Source organism: Haematobia irritans, chromosome 3 (assembly GCF_050003625.1).
Source record: "Haematobia irritans isolate KBUSLIRL chromosome 3, ASM5000362v1, whole genome shotgun sequence".
In the NCBI taxonomy this organism is placed as follows: Eukaryota; Metazoa; Arthropoda; class Insecta; order Diptera; family Muscidae; genus Haematobia; species Haematobia irritans.
The window spans coordinates 210,963,472-210,984,880 of NC_134399.1; the positions used below are offsets into that span (position 1 = coordinate 210,963,472).

A 21,409-nucleotide genomic window follows, 5' to 3' on the forward strand; every position below is an offset into this window, starting at 1 on the left:
TTGGGAAGTCGGGATTTCTGTTTTTTTTTTCTTCCTGGCGAATGTTCCTTGGACATGCAATACCCCATACCTTTCCCAGAGGCTTTGCAATTTTTGTTCAATGTAATTGTTTTAAATAGTTAGCCAGAAACTATAGCAACAACAACAACAGAAACATCTAAACGAAACATTTAATTAGTCTTGGTAACGTAAAGCTAAATTTATGTTAGTTTTCCGGGTGTTAGAACAGTACGCAATCTCAAAGAAGATGTTAAAAATTGTACCCACAAGGAAATGTTTTCCTGGTTGCAAGATTTGTCTCTATTACGACTAAATGTCAGGCAATGTTAGAATTTTTCCTTTCTGCTAGGAAGCTGGAGGTAAAAAACTTGTAATAAATTTCATAATAATTGGTAATAAAAATAAATACCAATAATCCTTGTATTGAGTAATTAGGGAATGTTCTGGACTTCGAGGAGTTTGTGTCATAAGTCTTTTTCACTCAAGCGGTTTGTGTCTTAAGTCTTTCGACATGGATCGTAATATCCTTCACACAACATACAGAGATGGACAAAATTGAACAAAATCACGAATGCAGACAAAAACATGAAACACCACTGTGTATACTATCATTAAAAGGGGAAAATATACGAGGGTTGCCCTTAATATTTCGGGATTGGGCAAATTTCTGGATGCTTAATTTACACAATATTAAGTATAAATTTCTTTAAAATAATGAAATTTTAATTGAAATAAAGATTATAATCCTTGCTTCACAAAAAATATTAAATTTAGGATACCAATTTCGAAAACTTGCGTCCTTGGATTATGATCGTATCGTCTTCAAACTAAGGAAAATTTTCCTTAAGGAAAAGAAACACATTTTTGATTTAAAGAAACCGCCCTTAAATTAATTGAAATATTTAATCTTTAGATTTAAGATAAAAGCGCTTCACATATAGCCTAAGACTTATTTTGTGAATCTAGCATCTTTGATTTAACGTTTTTTGGAATTACGAAAACATTTTTTACTTTGAAGTATACATTATAATTTAAATTTTTAAACTGGCATTTGTTTGTACGTGAATAGCATTATTAATATACCGCGAAAAGACAATAAAAATTTGGTATATAAGATCTTTATACTAATTTTAATTTTATTGATCCTAGATTTAAAGCCAGATAGGTAGTTAAAAAATGTCTTTATTTTAACCCTTATATTATGTTGGGGTCATTTGATGACCAATACGGTATTTTTCATGAGCGCATTTCTTACTGCTGAAATATAATTAAAAGTTCTTACTACTCAGCAAGAATGCAGTACATGTCAACAATTTATGCACTGACTAGTAAGAACTTTTATTTATATTCCAACAGTAAGAAATGCGCTGATGAAAAATACGATGTGGGTTATCAAATGACCCCAACATAATATAATATGGATCCAAGTTTTTTTTTTTTTTGAGAGTGGATTAACTCATCAATTTGAACTTGGAAATCTCTGGATCCAAGAATTTTTTTTTTTGAGAGTGGATTAAGTCATCAATTTGAATTTATTTAAATTTTTCGCGATGATGCACCGTCACCGACCAGTGTTTATCGATGGTATGAACAATTCAACCAAGGTCGTAGTTTACTCCAAGACGAATTTACAAGGTCATCAAAAATCAGCTGTTGTTCCGGAACAAAACGCCTTCTTACCACAGACTCCAAACGTTTATAGATCAGACTTTTTATAAAAGTTTATGCTGGAGTATATTTTAGCTCACGCCTGGTAGAATTAACCCAATCTTAGCGATTTTAGAATAAAACATTAAAGCATGATTAAAAGTAATTTGTTTTTTCTTGCCCAGAATATTTTCTAACCCTTTCCCTTTATTCTAGACCATTTTAAAACATTTTTTTATACAATTTATATTTCATCATCAGTTAGTTGAAAACATTTCAAATCATTTGACATACAAACAAACTAAGCGTGACTCAATATTTTTCGAAATGACTACCGATTTGTCTGTACCAAATTTTAGCTATGACATGAAAAGCACATATCGTCATTCCTTTGAATTGGAACACCTAAAATCATTGGGGATTGTTAAATGAGTTTTCTGTTTTCTGCCTCACTCTGTTTTTATTTGTAAAAGTCAGTCCAACCAAGCCTTTTCCTTTTCAACATCAGTTTCCCTTTTGTTCATGTTTTTCAATGTTTCATTGCAGTAATTGCAAGCTTTTGTTCTTTAAAATAATGGATATTTTGTAATGAAAAACAAATTTACTAAATACATAAAATATTTAAACAATGGTATACGTCAAATGGGAAAAAATTCAGATAGAAAATCAAACGTAATGGTATTGGATTTGATTTTTTTGTTTTGCGTTCCGGTCAAGTGAGTTTTTTTTGGATAGAAAGCAAGTAAGCGTAACATTTTACTTTGAAAATTTTGGAATGCTGATTTTTTGGGTTTGGAGATTTTCTTTTTCACTTATATTTAAATATGTTTTTTAATAGTACATAAAGCTTTTTTTATGATACATTAAATTCATAAACTTATCCTAATTTCAAGTTAATAAATTACCGATTTAATGTTGGCTTACTCCTTCCAAACATCTTACATTTGAAGAAGTGTTGCATTTCGGTTGGATTCTTAACGGAATGTTAATATCTTTGGATCCAAATAAATAAATTTTAGTTAAGGGAGCGTAAAAAACATGCCTTCTGAATAAATCAATCGGTTCATCAGGTGTCGAAAAATGTACAGGTACAACACGGTTGCCACACTCGGTAGGATTCTACCAAAAATGGTAGATTTTTTACTATTTGGAAGATTGATAGAGCTCTTGATGTTTTGGTAGATTTTTCAAAATATTCCTCTCCAACTAAGAGGTATAGAAGTAAAATTTTGACAACATTTTCTATAGAACTGAAATTTTGACAAAATATTTCTATAGAAATAAAATTTTGACGAAATTTTCTATAGCAATAAAATTTTGACGAAATTTTCTATAGAAAAAAAATTTTGACAAAATTTTTTATAAAAAATAAGATTTTTACAAACTTATCTATAGAAATAAAATTTTGATAACATTTTCTATAGAAATAAAATTTCAACAAAAACTTTTCTATAGCAATAAAATTTTGACGAATTTATTTCGGCATAAGCCGGCTATCATACAAAACCTTTTTTCGGAAGGTTCAAGTGTGGTTCATTGTTGGGTTTAATGAACTGCCTGAATTTATTCTGATAATTGGTTGATAGTTTTGCTGCAAGTAGAGGATACTGATGAAGAATGTGGTAATTCCGAAACGTGCGTCCATCCAACCATCTTGCAGTCTATAGAGCTTTGCCCAAATAAATTTGACAAACATTCTTTTCCTCTCTTGGTTAAGCTACACTTGTGGTTTAGTCAATGTATGGTTTTAAGCTGAAATAAAAAAAAACAACAACAATGCTTAAAGAACAAAACCAACAATAACAAAACAAAACGAAATTTTCTATAGCAATAAAATTTTGACGAAATTTTCTATAGCAATAAAATTTTGACGAAATTTTCTATAAAAACAATTTTGATTTTCTATAGAAATTTTAATAAAATATTCTATAGAAATAAAATTTTGACAAAATTTTCTATAGAAATAAAATTTTGACAAAATTTTCTATAGAAATAAAATTTTTGTTTTTTATTTTTGGTTTGTTCTTCAATCATATTTGTTGTTTTGATTTCAGACAAAATTTATTTTAGGCAAAGCCGACTATCGAAAAACCTTTTCGGGAAGTTCGAATGTAATTTGCATTGGGTTTAGTGAATAACCCGAATTTATTCTGATAATTGGTTGATAGTTTTGCTGCCAGTAGAGGATGCTGATGAGGAAAGTGGTAATTCCGAAATGTCTGTCCATCCAACCATCTTGCAGTCTATAGGGCTTTGCCCAAATAAATTTGAAAAAAATATTTTTTTGCTCTGTTGGTTAAGCTACTCTTGTAGTTTAGTCAACGCAATTGTTTTAAGCTGAGATCTATAAAAATAAATTTTGACACTCTTTTCTATAGAAATAAAATTTTGACTAAATTTTCTATAGAAGTAAAATTTTGCCAAAATTTTCTATAGAAATAAAATTTCGACAAAATTTTCTATAGAAATAAAATGTTGATAAGTTTTTCTATAGAAATAAAATTTTGACTAAATTTTCTATAGAAATAAAAAAATTGACAAAATTTTCTATAGAAATAAAAATTTTTTTTCTATAGGAATAAAATTTTATTTGTTGTTTTGATCTCTGCGTTGACTAAACTACAAGAGTAGCTTAACCAACAGAGGAAAAGAATGTTTGTCAAATTTATTTGGGCAAAGCCCTATAGACTGCAAGATGGTTGGATGGACGCACGTTCAGACAGTTCACTAAACCCAAGGTGAACCACACTTGAACCTTCCGAAAAAAGGTTTATGATAGCCGGCTTATGCCGAAATAAATTCATACAAACATTTCTCTTTTCCTTTGCCACCATCAAATCATCGATTTGAGTGCAGTTTGCTGGGTTTATTTTGAGCGTGCTTCCTCTTTGTTTCCATTCGTTTTGTTTTGTTATTGTTGGTTTCTTTCTTTAATCATTGTTGTTGTTTTTGATTTCAGCTTAAAACCATGCATTGACTAAACTACAAGTGCTGCAACAGAGGAAAATAATGTTTGTTTTGTAAAATTTTGACAATGTTTTATATAGAATTAAAATTTTGACAAAATTTTCTATAGAGATAAAATTTTTCGAAATATTCCAGGGAAATAAAATTTTGTTAAAACTTTCTATAGAAATAGAATTTTGACAAAATTTCTATAAAAATAAAATGTTGACATAATTTTCTATAGAACACAAAATTTTCACAAAATTTTCTATACCATAAAAATAAAATGTTGACAAAATCTTCTTAAGATATAAAATCTTGACAAAATCTTCTATAGAAATAAAATTTTAACAAATTTTTCTGTAGAAATGAAATTTTGACATAATTTTCTATAGAAATAAAATTTTAACAAATTTTTCTATAGAAATAAAATTTTGACAAATATTTTATAGAAATAAAATTTTAACATAATTTTCTATAGAAATAAAATTTTGACAAAATTTTCTATAGAAATAAAAATGTTGACAAAATATTCTATAAAAAATAAGATTTTAACTAAATTTTCTATAGTAAGGAATGAGACAAAAAGTTTTCTCTAAAAAATAAGATTTTGACAAAATGTTCTATAGTAATAAAATTTTGACAAAATTTCATACAGAAATAAAATAAAATTCTATAAAAAGAAAATTTTAACGAAACGGTTTACGGAACAATAACTGATTTTGGACGACCTTCGTCGAAATTCGTCTTGAAGTGAACTACGATCCAGGTTGAATTCATCATAAGTTTGTCGGAGTATTGAGAGTTTTTGATATATGTAAATATATTTTTGCATTGGGAGTGTAAAACAATTTTTAAATGGTAAACATTTGCATTTTTTATGTTTAAGGTGACCTTACATTTGCCTAAAGTCAACCTCCATCTCCATCTTAGATATGCTAAATTGTTTACAATTTGCTGTTTTTTGGATAATTACGGACTATCTAAATGCTAATAAATATTTTTAATTTACTTAGTTTTGTATTTTAGTTTAGCCCAATGATTAAAATTCTGGTCTGAAGATATATCAGCTTAGGCCCGAACTAATTTAAACTCATTCCTATTTGTTTTTAAATACCTTATACAAATTTCAATATTTTATTCTAGTATTGTCCCTATTTACTTTTAAATACCTTGTTTAAAACCCGACACCTCATTGCCTATTAAAACGACTGTAAACGTTCTGGAATATTATTTTTTAAAATATTCCAATTTCCCAGACATGTTCTGAATTAAATTAGAATCTCTGTATCTAATTAGAAATGAGATAAGCAAACAAATGTCTTATTTAACAAATAAATTTTGCAAGTTATTTACAAAGTAAATAATATATATTTGAGTAAAAACAAGATTTGTCAAGCCTTAATTTTTTCAGCATTCAATCACGTTCCAGTTAAGATGATAAATAAATAAAACACAAATCTTTTTCTACACACATATTTATGATTCTTATCTTATATTAATATAAATTTATTTACAAAGTTTATTGACGTACTTGTGATAATAAACCACACCAACACCAATAATAGCCCCTTATTAATTTAATTATAATTATTTTGTCTTTTTCAGTTCCATTAGATTGTTTTTTATTACGTTGCAAAAACAAATTGTGTTCATTGCTCTTTTCCTCTTCTCTCTGTGCTATCAAAAAACAAATTTTTTGTTTTAACTCCCTCATGAAATAAAAATGGCCAACAATTAGTTGATATTTATCTCGAGATATTGGGTTGAGTAATAGAAAATAGAAACTGAAAACAAGAAGGTTCTAGCTAATGACAAATAAATTGTTGACAATCATGCGGTCAGGCCCCCCGCACATAGTTCTAGTTTTTTGTTTTTTTTTTGGTAATTGCTATGTAGTAATCGAAATAAGAATAAACGAAAACAAAAAATATCTACAAAAAAACACATTTAAAGCATGAAACATTTAAATGCTTGAATAATTACATTTTAATGTTAGAATAAGTGCAGTAAATTACGGGCATATTAAAGGAGAATAAAATGAGTGTGCTAAAATAGCTATTAAGTATTGTTTTTTTGCTACATATATAATTTAAAAATTTCATATATAAATATAAAATTGCTTTGTTAACATTTCAAAATCTATGTATCAACAAAATTTTCAATTAACAAACAATCTGTTTTATTATTATTTTTATTTTTTTTTTATTAAAAAAAATTGATAAAATGTTATATTAAACACACTTTTTTTAAGAAAGCTAAAATTTTATGATTTTTTCATAATAAAAATTAATGTGGCATAATATTCCAATTCCAACGATTTATAGAAATCATATTAACTTTTTCATTCCGTTTGTAACATATCGAAATATTGGTCTAAGACCCCATAAAGTATATATATTCTGGGTCGTGGTGAAATTCTGAGCCGATCTGAGCATGTCCGTCCGTCCGTCTTTTGAAATCACGCTAACTTCCGAACGAAACAAGCTATCGACTTGAAACTTGGCACAAGTAGTTGTTATTGATGTAGGTCGGATGGTATTGCAAATGGGCCATATCGGTCCACTTTTACGTATGGCGAAAATTTGGTACATGGTGTTGGTATATGGTCTCTAACAACCTTGCAAAAATTGATCCACATCGGTCCTTAATTCCATATAGCCCCCATATACACCGTTCCCCCAATTTGGCTTGCGGAGACTCTAAGAGAACCAAATTAACTCCGATCCGGCTGAAATTAGGTACATGGTGTTAGTATATGGTCTCTAACAAGCACGCAAAAATTGGTCCACATCGGTCCATAATTATATATAGCCCCCATATAAACCGATACCCCGATTTGGCTTGCGGAACCTCTAAGAGAAGCAAATTTCATCCGATCCGGCTGAAATTTGGTATAGGGTGTAAGTATGTGGTCTCTAATGACCATGCAAAAATTGGTTCACATCGGTCCATAATTATATATAGCTCCCATATAAACCGATCATCAGATTTGACTTCCGGAGCCTCTTGGAAGACCAAAATTCATCTGATTCAGTTGAAATTTGGTACGTGGTGTTAATATATGGCCTCAAACACCCATGCAAAAATTGGTCGAAATCGGTCAATAATTATATATAGGCCCCATATAAACCGATCCCCAGATTTGACCTCCGGAGCCCCTTGGAAGAGCAAAATTCATCCGATTCGGTTGAAATTTGGTACGTGATGTTAGTATATGGTATCCACCAACCATGCAGGAATTGGGTCATATAAGTCCATAATTATATATAGCCCCCATATAAACCGATGCCCAGATTTGACCTCCGGTGCCTTTTGGAGAAGCAAAATTCATCCGATCTGGTTGAAATTTGGTACGTGGATATTTAACAACCATGCCAAAATGGTCCATATCAGTCCATAATCATATATAGCCACCATATAAACCGATCCCGATATTTGGTTTTGGATCCTCTTGGAGAAGCAAATTTCATCCGAGTCAGTTGAAATTTGGTACATTGTGCTAGTATATAGCCGTTAACAACCATGCCTTACTAGGTCCATATCGGTCTATAGTTATATAAATCGATCCCCAATCAGATAAATCGATCCCCAATCAGACAAAAATTGGTCCATATCAAGTTAATAATTCTATATAGCCCCCATACAAGCGACCCCGATATTTCAATTCTGGCTCTCTACGTACCGTGCAAAAGTCCATGTCGATTCGTAATTATTCGTTGAGACACATAACTTTTTTGTCTAATATATTATATACCACGTATGGACTAACTCACAATTTAGAAAACGATGTTAAGAAGTTTTAAGATACCACACCGTGGTGCAATGGTTAGCATTCCCCCTTGCATACACAAGGTCGTGGGTTCGATTCCTGCTTCGACCGAACACCAAAAAGTTTTTCAGCGGTGGATTATCCCACCTTAGTAATGCTGGTGACATTTCTGAGGGTTTCAAAGCTTCTCTAAGTGATTTCACTGTAATGTGGAACGCCGTTCGGACTCGGCTATAAAAAGGAGGTCCCTTGTCATTGAGTTTCACGTGGAATCGGGCAGCACTCAGTGATAAGAGAGAAGTTCACCAATGTGGTATCACAATGGACTGAATAGTCTAAGTGAGCCTGATATATCGGGCTGCCACCTAACCTAACCTAAGATACCACAACCCAAGTAATTCGATTGTGGATGGCAGTTTTTCGTAGAAGTTTCTACGCAATCCATGGTGGAGGGTACATAAGATTCGGCCTGGCCGAACTTACGGCCGTATATACTTGTTTTTCTTAATTACGTAAAATATCTATGTCTAGCAATCTAGCAAAAAAATCTAGCAAAAAAATCCAACCTCAAAACCAAATATAAATTTAGATTTGAGTTATCCCCTTTTAGATCAATTAATTAATACCGAGTTTTTTTCTTAAGTCTTTCGTTTTGTATTGTCCCCCATGTAGTTAATAGAAAACATCGAGTTCGTTTCTTAAGTCTTTCGTTTTGTAAGTTTGCCTTAACTCCTAACATTCTATCATCATTCTCCCTAATTGAAAATAATGATACGTCGATATCTATTTCTTAAGAATGTCAACGAATTAAGACTTATTTCGCATTATCAATATTTGTTTTGGGGGCTATGTCGTTCCATATATGATTCTCACCCTCAAAATATAATTATGGCAAATCATTGAGATTCTTAAAACCATTCGCTAAATTTAAGAACCAAATTGAAATTAAACTTAAACGAAAAAAGAGAACAAACAGGGAATTGGTGCCAATCATCTGCCGCCAGGCCAAAAATTTATACTTTTATACAATTACGTTCCCTTTTTGTGTAGAAAATAAGATCCACTCACTTCCAGTCTTACTGGAGCCGATCAATTGCTGCTTACCCATACCCAAAGCTATTGTAGAAATCCGAAAATGGAATGGGAAAAATGTTAAAAAAAATCAGTTTCAGTTTTTCAAAACCATGAATGAACAGAGGGAGTAGTTTCACAAAGATGTTACAAAGCCCACATAGAAATCTTACTTGGCTGAAGATTAGCACTGTGGTGGCTGCTGTGGCAAAATACATACCAAAAAAAAAAAAGAACTGTCTTTAGTCATTTATTACAGCGTATGATGACAATGCTGATGTCTCAATGACTTGGCGACAGTAAAATATGTCTACGATGAGATATTTTCCCCTTTAGGGTGACACTTTTTTCTCTTCGTCAGTTTTTTTGTTTTCAATAGTCCTCATTTCTTTTATCTCAAACCTTAAGATGTGAATTGAAGGTATCAACAAAAAACTATTGTTATATGCTGGGGTTTTTCTTGCATTTTTTTGCAAAATTGTCTCTGTTTACTTTTTATTGAGGCTATACAATTTTTTGTACACGCATTTAATGATTTGCGTGAAATTGTGGCATCCTATTTGGGTTAGGAGGCTAAAGTTTATGGCATACATACAACAAAAATCTGAAATCTTTTCATGTAAATGCATTACATTTTTTTTTGAGTTGTAAAAAAAAGTAAATACGCATTAAACCATAACATGTGGAGATTAAAGTGAAAAGTGTCAGTTCGACACATTGACAATATACTGAGCTTACATAGCTTTTGTATTTCAGCATAGCCATATATTGTAAAGTATGTCGATTACCGTTTGGCAGAGGCGTTTATATAGAAATTTAATAATGTTGGCGTTGATATTAAACACAATTTGTAAATATATTACATTGTTACAAAATAAAATAGGGAGGTGTTTTGTTGCTAAAAATGTAAAAAAATAAAAAGAAAATTTATAACAAGATTTAATAAAAAAACAAGTAAGGAAAGTCTAAAGTCGGGCGGGGCCGACTATATTATACCCTGCACCACTTTGTAGATCTAAATTTTCGATACCATATCACATCCGTCAAATATAAAAAAAATTGGGAAACATTTAAATCTGAAGCAATTTTAAGGAAACTGCGCAAAAGTTTATTTATGATTTATCGCTCGATATATATGCATTAGAAGTTTAGGAGAATTAGAGTCATTTTTACAACTTTTCGACTAAGCAGTGGCGATTTAACAAGAAAAATGTTGGTATTTTGACAATTTTTGTCGAAATCAGAAAAACATATATATGGGAGCTATATCTAAATCTGAACCGATTTCAATCAAATTTGGCACACATGACTATATTACTAACTGTACTCCTAGTGCAAAATTTCAACCAAATTGGGCCAAAACTCTGGCTTCTGGGGCCATATAAGTCCATATCGGGCGAAAAATATATATGGAAGCTATATCTAAATCTGAACCGATTTCAATCAAATTTGGCACACATGACTATACTACCAATTGTACTCCTTGTGCAAAATTTCAAGCTAATCGCGATAAAACTCTGGCTTCTGGGTCCATATAAGTGCATAGCGGGCGAAAGATATATATGGGAGCTACACGCAGAGAAGGAATATGATCACCTCAAACATGTTTCAAGAGCATAATGTTATTTTTGTATGGTGACCATGTAACATGTTTGTCACTAAAATGTTATTTTCTCGTCAAATATAACCTGCTTGCCGAAATCAGATACATGGTTTCCGAGAAAATTACATGGTTGCGAAAACCATGTTACATGGTCACCACCCAAAAATAACATTTTGCTCTTAAAACATGTTTGAGGTGATCATATTCCTTCTCTTGGTGTATATCTAAATCTGAATCGATTTCAACCAAATTTGGCACGCATAGCTACAATGCTAAATCTACTCCCTGTGCAAAATTTCAACCAAATTGGGCCAAAACTCTGGCTTTTAGGACCATATTAGTCCATATCGGGCGAAAAAATATATGGGAGCTATATCAAAATCTGAACCGATTTCAACAAATTTTGCACACTTGACAATACTACTAATTGTACTCCTAGTGCAAAATTTCAACCAAATTCGGCCAAAAATCTGGCTTCTGGGGGTTTGATGACAGATATTCTCCCAAGCAGTGCAGTTCAACCAGTACATTTCCCAAAGATAAATTTAAAGATTTTACCTATGAAGACTATGTCAGATTCTGGAATTAGAAGAACCATTTTTTGTTTGAGTTTTAGAGGAATCATAAACATCTCTTGTAAGTGTGCAAGAAACGCCTTGATTTGAAATCTAAAAAAATTACCCCAATTATTTAAATGATTACGAGAAGTAAAATCTGGAAATTTTACATCTGAAATCGGTCTACATGGAGGCCTTACCAAATGGACCGATGAAAACTGGATCATATACACTTTTTTGTGGGTCTAAAATGCCAGTATATTTTCAATTTGTGACAAATCGGATAAAAACTACAATTTCTAGAAACCCTAGGAGTTAAATCGGGAGATCGGTCTAATATTCAGCACATCTAATTGTAGTTCTAGGGAGCTACCGTGGTGCAATGGGTAGCATGCCCGTCTTGCATACACAGGGTCGTGGGTTCAAACCCAGTTTCGACCAAATACCAAAAAGTTTTTCAGCGATGGATTATCCCACCTCAGTAATGCTGGTGATATTTCTGAGGGTTTCAAAGCTTCTCTAAGTGGTTTCAATGCAATGTGGAATCGGACTCGGCTATAAAAAGGAGGTCCCATGTCATTGAGCTTAACATAGAATCGGGCAGCACTCAGTGATAAGAGAGAAGTTCACCACTGTGGTACCACAATGGACTGAATAGTCTAAGTGAACCTTGAAATATCGGGCTGCCACTATAACTAACCTAATTGTAGTTCCAGAATCTAGACCTCAAATCGGAGGTCTGGTTTATAAGGGGACCATATCAAAAACTGTACCGATATACAATATATTCGGCACACCTCTTTATGGTCCTAGAATACCTTTAGATTTCCAAAATAACAACTACGGATTCTAGAAGCCCAAGAAGTAAAATCGGGAGATCGGTCTATATGGGCAGAGATGGTCTGCATCAAACTTTTTAAGGTTTGCGACTGTCGCAAAGTTGTAAACGTCGTAAATGTAGAAAAAGTAGCAAACGTTGCAAACTCCAAATACTTTAGACCCTTCAGATAGGCAGCGAATGATACCCAAGATGATGATATATGCAAAGAAGTTTCAATTGTCAGGAATTATTAACGAGTTTAAAAAAACTTGAGAATATAGTTATTTCAATTCGAAACTCGAAGCCAAAATTACTATAAACTACACGATGGTGCAGTAAACGTAACGGTCGGAAATCGCTCATGGTCAACCTATGATAAATTACTGCAGAAACTAGAAGGAAGGAAAACTACTTAAGTCTTACATAAGTGAATTGCTGTTTAGAGAGAATTTTATAAAATCACTTTTTGGCTTATTAGAGCCAATTTCTATACTAATTAAAAATTTTCAAAATTGTAACTAGTCGTTCGTTGATGCAACTAAAGCTTGGATGGACATTATGGACCACGAAAACCAAGAATAACAGGTTGGCTGATAAATCCCCGGTCTAACAAGGAAAACCACATTTTTTGTCAAAATTCGATTTTATTATTCAACATAGTTCCCTTCAAGAACGATACAACGATTATAACGACCTTCCAATTTTTTGATACCATTTTGGTAATACTCCTTCGGTTTTGCCTCAAAATAGGCCTCAGTTGCGGCGATCACTTCTTCATTGCATCCAATTTTTTCCCTGCGAGCATCCTTTTGAGGTCTGAGAACAAGAAAAGTTGCTGGGGGCCAGATCTGGTAACCACCTCTTTCGGGCGTCCACTGCATTCACCGTCCTCCGTGCTCATTTCACCGGTCGCTGTCCACTCAGCCGACTGTCGATTGGACTCAGGAGTGTAGTGATGGAGCCATGTTTCATCCATTGTCACATATCGACGGAAAAACTCGGGTGTATTACGAGTTAACAGCTGCAAGCACCACTCAAAATCATCAACACGTTGTTGTTTTTGGTCAAATGTGAGCTCACTACGCGCCCATTTTGCACAGAACTTCCGCATATCCAAATATTGAGGAATTATATGACCAACACGTTCCTTTGATATCTTCTTTAAGGCCTCTGCTATCTCGATCAACTTCATTTTACGGTTATTCAAAATCATTTTGTGGATTTTTTTTATGTTTTCGTAGGTAACCATCTCTTTCGGGCGTCCACTGCGTTCACCGTCCTCCGTGCTCATTTCACCACGCTTGAATTTTGCATACCAATCAATTATTGTTGATTTCCCTGGGGCAGAGTCCGGAAACTCATTATCAAGTCAAGTTTTTGCTTCCACCGTATTTTTCCCCTTCAGAAAACAGTACTTTTTTCCATTTTTTCACATAACAAAAGTTGCTTCACAAAAGACGCTCTATCTCACAAACTAATTGACTTACAGACGTCAAATTTTGACACGAATCATTTGAAGGTTGATACTATATAAAAATAATAATATGCATTTAATACTAGCGACGTCATCTATGTGTCAGACCGGGGACTTATCAGCCAACCTGTTAACTATAAAGGGTGATACGGTCAAATTTGGTCAATATAAACTTTACGTATTTCTTTCAATTTTGCATTTACAAAACCTGAACACCCCTCATTTTGACGGTGTGTGTGTGTAGAATGTTGCTCCTATTTTGATTTTGGAATTCACTCTTCAGTTGTCAAAATGCCGTCCAAGCAAGAAGAGCAGCGTATCAAAATTTTGCTCGCGCATCGCGAAAATCCGAGCTACTCGCACGCAAAGCTGGCAAAATCGCTAAAAGTTGCCAAATCAACCGTTACAAATGTAATTAAAGTGTTTGGGGAACGTTTGTCGACAGCCAGGAAGTCTGGATCGGGGGGAAATCGAAAACCGGAAGCCGCTGAGACGACAAAGAGAGTTGCCGGTAGTTTCAAGCGAAACCCTAACCTCTCTCTCCGAGATCGTCTACAACCGTGCATCGAGCCAAAAAACGAGCCGGACTATCGACGAGGTAGTCACTCCAAATCGCGATGATAAACAAAATACGACGGCCAAAGCGCGATCTCGGAGGCTGTACACGACGATGCTGAGGAAGTTTGACTGCGTGGTAATGGACGACGAAACCTACGTCAAAGCCGACTACAAGCAGCTTCCGGGACAGGAGTTTTATACGGCAAAAGGAAGGGGAAGGTAGCATAGATTTTCAAGCACATAAAAATGTCAAAGTTCGCAAAGAAATATCTGGTTTGGCATGCCATCTGTGTACCTGTGGCTTGAAAAGAAGCATTTTCATAGCTTCCGGGACTGTCAACCAAGAAATTTACGTGAAAGAGTGTTTGAATAAACGTCTGCTGCCTTTCCTGAAGAAACACGGTTGTTCCGTACTGTTTTGGCCGGATTTAGCATCTTGCCATTACGGTAAAAAGGCCATGGAGTGGTACGCCGCCAACAACGTGCAAGTGGTTCCCAAGGACAAGAACCCTCCCAACACGCCAGAGCTCCGCCCAATTGAGAAATACTGGACTATTGTCAAGCGGAACCTAAAGAAGACCAAAAAAAAACTGCTAAGGACGAGCAGCAGTTCAGGTCAAACTGGCTTTCTGCGGCGAAGAAGGTGGACAAGCTGGCTGTACAAAATCTGATGGCAGGTGTCAAGCGTGAGGCCCGGCAATTCGGATTTGGAAAAGCGAAAGCCTAACTGAATATTTTTCCTGAATTTTATACTAATTGAACTTGAAAAAGAAATTTAATTTGATTTTTTAAATAAACGATTGCACCGATTTACACGCGTTTTCCCTTGACCAAATTTTGACCGTATCACCCTATAGCTTTCCAATTTCAGGAAAATCGGATTGAAAATACGGTTTCTAGAAGCCCAAGAAGTAAAATTGGGAGATCGGTCTATATGGGGGCTATACGAAAACATGGACCGATAGGCACCATTTTCTGCGTACTTATTTAGGGTCTAAGTTTTCAATTTCAGGCAAATCGGATAAAAGATACGGTTTCTAGAAGCCCAAGGGTCCAAATCGGGGGGTCGGTTTATATGGGGGCTATACCAAAACATGGACCGATATAGCCCATCTTCGAACTTGACCTGCTTGGAGAGAAAAAAACGAGTTTGTGCAAAAATTAAGCAAGATAGCTTTATTATTGAAGGCTGTAGCGTGATTACAACAGACATCCAGACAGACAGACGGATATCGTTTATCGTCTTAGAATTTCTCCCTGATCAGGAATATATATATACTTTATATAGTCGGAAATCGATATTTCGATGTGTTACAAACGGAATGACAAACTTCCTAGCAAAACAAAAGCGTCGCCAAAAATGTAATGAAAATGTTCTTTTTGGATGCGTAAGTATTGCAAAATTGACGCAGAAGCGATGAATTTAACATAGGCTTGTCATAGGACGAAAGTCCTCCATTTCAACAGCCGTTGCACTGAATTTGCATCACTTCTTTAGGTGTGATCCGAATTCAATGTTTTGGATGTAAATTAAAAAATTCTGTGATATTTTGTCAAATAAAAAATTTCTATATTTTTTATAATTTTTAATGGATTCTAATGCTTGTCTGAAGCGTTTGACCTCAAATATTTTCAAAAATTCACAATTTTTTCAGATTTGATTTAGCATTGTTTTTTTCGACACAATTTAAATGATTTGTACCATGTTAGGTATTCTTACTCTGTTTTTAACCTATTTGAAACAAAACCAGTAAGGAAAGTCTAAAGTCGGGCGGGGCCGACTATATTATACCCTGCACCACTTTGTAGATCTAAATTTTCGATACCATATCACATCCGTCAAATGTGTTGGGGGCTATATATAAAGGTTTGTCCCAAATACATACATTTAAATATCACACGATCTGGAAGAATTTGATAGACTTCTACAAAATCTTTAGACTCAAAATTTAAGTCGGCTAATGCACTAGGGTGGAACACAATGTTAGTAAAAAAAAAAATATGGGAAACGTTTAAATCTGAAGCAATTTTAAGGAAACTTCGAAAAAGTTTATTTATGATTTATCGCTCGATATATATGTATTAGAAGTTTACGAAAATTAGAGTCATTTTTACAACTTTTCGACTAAGCAGTGGCGATTTTACAAGGAAAATGTTGGTATTTTGACCATTTTTGTCGAAATCAGAAAAACATATATATGGGAGCTATATCTAAATCTGAACCGATTTCAACCAAATTTGGCACGCATAGCTACAATGCTAATTCTTCTCCCTGTGCAAAATTTCAACTAAATCGGAGTTAAAAGTTGGCCTCTGTGGTCATATGAGTGTAAATCGGGCGAAAGCTTTATATGGGAGATATATCCAAATCTGAACCGATTTCAACCAAATTTGGCACGCATAGCTACAACACTAATTCTACTCCCTATGCAAAATTTCAACTAAATCGGAGCAAAAACTTGGCCTCTGTGGGCAAATGAGTGTAAATCGGGCGAAAGCTATATATGGGAGCTATATCTAAATCTGAACCGATTTTGCTGATATTTTGCAAGTTTTTCGAGACTCATAAAATATTCGGATGTACGGAATTTGAGGAAGATCGGTTGATATACACGCCAATTATGACCAGATCGGTGAAAAATATATATGGCAGCTATATCTAAATCTGAACCGATTTTTTCCAAAATCAAAAGGGATCGTCTTTGAGCCGAAGCAGGACCCTATACCAAATTTTAGGACAATCGAACTAAAACTGCGAGCTGTACTTTGCACACAAAAATACATCAACAGACAGACAGACAGACAGACAGACGGACATCGCTAAATCGACTCAGAATTTAATTCTAAGCCGATCCGTATACTAAAAGGTTGGTCTATGATTACTCCTTCTTGGCGTTACATACAAATGCACAAACTTATTATACCCTGTACCACAGTAGTGGTGAAGGGTATAAAAAGTTAATATTACCCATTAAAAGTATGAAAAAAACCAAGTTATAAAAAATCGAATTAAAAGAACTTCCTGGGTAGTTAAAATAAAGAACATCATGGGGAGTGCATCTTATGGAAGTGCTTTTAAAGTTGTGCCTTTGGAAGAAATTCCAATATTTTTTTGCTGGGTAGTTCTTTAAAATATTTCTTTAAAATTTATTTTTTTTATTTTTTTTTTTTGATTTTTCTTAAGTGAAGATTGTATTATTGTAATTTCATTTATAGAAAACTAAGCCAACTTCTTTATAAATATTAAAAATCCTCCTCATTAAAACACTGTTCACAAACAAACAACAAAACAATGACATGAAAACTATAACAATTTCCCAGTTATTTTTCAAATGTTAAGCTTCATAAAATTTATGAGTGCCCATAAATTTTAACAGTTGCATGTTGCAGAATTATAAGAAAAAAACAATAAAATATAATACTCATAAAAATAAATTATTAATTTAAGACTAATACAATTTAAACTATTTTAAAGGGGGAATTTAAAATCATATTTAATTTGGATCTATTTGTAAATACTAATTGGCAATAAACATTTTTGTATACAATTTATTTAATGTATTTTTTATTTTTTTTATTACAGTCAAGATGGAGTTATGCCCATGATACCCTTAGGTTTAAAAGAAACAAAAGAAATTGATTTTATGGAACCGTTTTCCGATTTTATATTGGAACACTATAGTGAAGAACCTTCACAATATACTGATGCTATAGCCGATATTACAGACACAAGACAGGTAAGGGGATTAAAACAAATTTATTTTCAATTAATAGATTTTTTAATAAATTCTCGTTCTTTATTTTTTTTAGGCCTCCAAAACTCCCTCACGCGATAGCCAGGGTGTTGCTTTACTCTTTCGCTACTACAATCTATTGTATTACGTTGAAAGACGTTTCTTTCCACCCGATAGAAATTTGGGTGTCTATTTTGAATGGTATGATTCTCTAACAGGTTAGTATTCTTTCACATACATGGATGTTGATCTGATATTTTTGGTTTGCATAAAATTATTAACCACCATCTTTGCTTTAAAAAAAAAAAAATAGGTGTACCATCTTGTCAGCGCACCATTGCCTTTGAAAAGGCTTGTACTCTCTTCAATTTAGGTGCTATTTACACACAAATTGGTGCTCGTCATGATCGTACCACCGAAAAGGGTTTAGATGCCGCCGTCGATAGTTTTCTACGTGCCGCTGGCATCTTCCGTCACATTTATGATACTTTCACCAATGCTCCATCGATGGATTTGAAACCACAAGTTTTAGATGTTTTGGTCTCGTTGATGTTGTCACAGGCACGTGAATGTCTATTCGAGAAATTGCAATTACAAATTGAATCATTGGGCCTGAAGGATTCAAGTCATGTAAGTTGTTCTCATACCTTTGGTTAAGCCATATAACATACAATCATTTCGAAATTACCTTCTATAATTTTGTAACAATCTTGTTTTTCTTTTCCAATTTTCAATTATTATCCAATCATGCTTAGTTATATATGAGATTTTATGTAGTTTTTTTTATTGGCTAGTTTCCTTGCTCACGTATTTGTTGCCTTGTTACTGCCCATTATTATATGTGTGGATGTAGACCTTCCTACATCCATTATGTAATGCCACACACAATTTTTACTTTAGTTTGCCTTTTGTGGCTGCTTTCACCCGTTTTGTTTTTTTTATTTTTGTTTTGCAAATGATTGACAGCCGGCAAGACACCGCGAACTCATATTGAACTATTTTCTTTCTTCATTGGATTGGATTTTGGATTTGCCATATATCCAGAAAGAAGGCAGCAAATAATTGCTTTATTTTTCTATTAATGCCATATGAACGTGTCTGTTAGATTTCGAAGTTCATGTCTTTTCTTTACCATCCCATACGGTGATATCTTAGCACGCCTTTCTTATGTCAGATGTTATTTATATGAAATCCTTTCATACTGAAATTATGATATATTTCTAACGCCTTTCATTATGAGGTTTTAATCTGTATGGCATCCTGTGTGTGTGTGCTATCATATAGCATAGTCAAGTTTGTTGCTTAAGTCTTTTGTTTTGTTTTAGCCACTCAGGCTAAACGAACACTTTTTGACATTTACCTACCTCAAATTCGGTATTCCAGAAAAATTCCAATAGAGGAGTATATGCAAAAGGAAAGCATTTAATTCATCGTACTGAAATGACATAGTAGGAGAAAAGGGCAAAGTCCACTAAAATTCAGTAAAATCTCTGTAATGCCAAAAAGAAAGAATAGCAGATGACAATTTATTCATTTTTTTTAATTTTTAATTAAATCAAAATTTAAATTTTTTATTTAATTTTAATTTTGACCTTAATTCTAATTTTAATTCATTTATTTAATTTTAACCAAATATTGGTCACCAGTTCTTCTAGCCATATCTGTCCGTATCGTTAGAAATCACGCAAACATCCGAATAAAACAAGGAATCGACTTGAAACTTTGCACAAGTACCGAGCAAAAAAAATTGGAAGTTCTCTTAAAGGCACGACTTTATTTCAAAGACATGTAACATTAACGGAGGGACGCAAATTTCTAAAATTTGTGTCCTAAATGTAATAAAAAACGTTTTCAAGCAATGAGTATAAACTTTATTTTAATTAAAATTTCATTATTTTAAAGAAATTTTTCCTTAATATTTTGTAAATTGCGCATCCTAAAATTTAGGTTGTGTCATCTTAAATGTCATGTAACTACTGTTTTCAGTGTGCGTCCTCTAATTACCATGCAAAAATTATTCCCTATAAACCGGTTCCCAGATTTGACTTCTAGATTATCTGGGTCCATAGCACTACCCAACAGTCGTTTTGTTATTTGGTTCTAGCATAATTTTTCTCACTGATTTTGACCTACTAAACACGAAAATGAGTTTTAAAAATTTTTCTGTCGATTGGTTTTCGAGATACAAATTTTGAACTTTTTTTTACATTTTTGGAGGTACACTTACAATTTTGAGTATATCTTTCGTCTTCTTTGACCTATTGGATCCTACTACTACGCAAATTAAAGAAAATTGAGCCGTCTACAACTCATTGTCAGAAAATTTTCAAATCGGGTAAGTAGTTTTGATGTTGGCGGCTTAAAAAGGTTAAAAACGGCTTTTTTTAGTAAAAATATGGCAGAAAAAAACATATAAAAATTCATATAAAATATAAAACACAATATAGGATCAAATAGGTCAAAGAAGACGAAAAATATGCTCAAAATTGTAAGTGTACCTCCAAAAATTAAAAAAAGTTGAAAAATTTGTATCTCGAAAACCAATCGACAGAAAAATTTTTAAAACTCATTTTCGTGTTTAGCAGGTCAAAATCAATGAGAAAAAGTTTGCTAGAAACAAATAACAGAGAAAATTTTGTTATTTGTGACCTAGTGTAGTTGTATCGAGTTATACTCGAAAAAAGTTAACTTGTATCAAAAGATTTTGACCTACCCATAATAGTATAGATCCTGAGTCAAAGATACGACTTCTTTAAAATAAAGACATTCTGTTTGCGATATATTAGCAAAGATATTCAGGCTCAATAATATTATTTTTTAGTTTCATTAAAAACTTCAATCCAAAAATGCGAATTCCTCAAAATAAGTCTTTACCTTTTTTGAAGCTATTTAATCTTTAAGGCAAAGATTCAATATTTCAGTTAATTTAAAGATTATTTCTTTAAAAAAAAAATTTCTTTAATTTGAAGAAGATATATTGTTACATGCTGCAAATACCAAAAATTTAAATTAAAGATTTGGGCTTTAAAATTTAAAATAAAATACATTCTTTAAAATAAAAATTGCTTTATTTTAAAGAAATTTGTCCATAATACTGTGTAGATTGTGTAGAATTTTACTACAAATGCGGCCATATTGAACTTCGTATGGTACTAAAGACATTCTGGCAAATTTTAACTCCAATTTTTTCCTTCAAATTACAGAATTTTCTTTAACAAGTGAAAAAA

The 21,409-nt window shown here is 32.9% G+C and overlaps 1 protein-coding gene across 3 annotated transcripts in view; it reads left to right on the plus strand.

The window, feature by feature from the left end:
* Rhp (GTP-Rho-binding protein rhophilin) overlaps nucleotides 1-21,409 on the plus strand; it is a 282,866-nt gene that overhangs the window by 248,069 nt on the left and 13,388 nt on the right. For all 3 annotated transcript variants that reach the window (XM_075302608.1, XM_075302607.1, XM_075302609.1), the window contains 3 exons: nucleotides 18,032-18,185; nucleotides 18,259-18,400; nucleotides 18,496-18,812. In XM_075302608.1, the coding sequence (XP_075158723.1) occupies nucleotides 18,032-18,185; nucleotides 18,259-18,400; nucleotides 18,496-18,812 (613 nt within the window). The remainder of the gene's footprint in view (nucleotides 1-18,031; nucleotides 18,186-18,258; nucleotides 18,401-18,495; nucleotides 18,813-21,409) is intronic.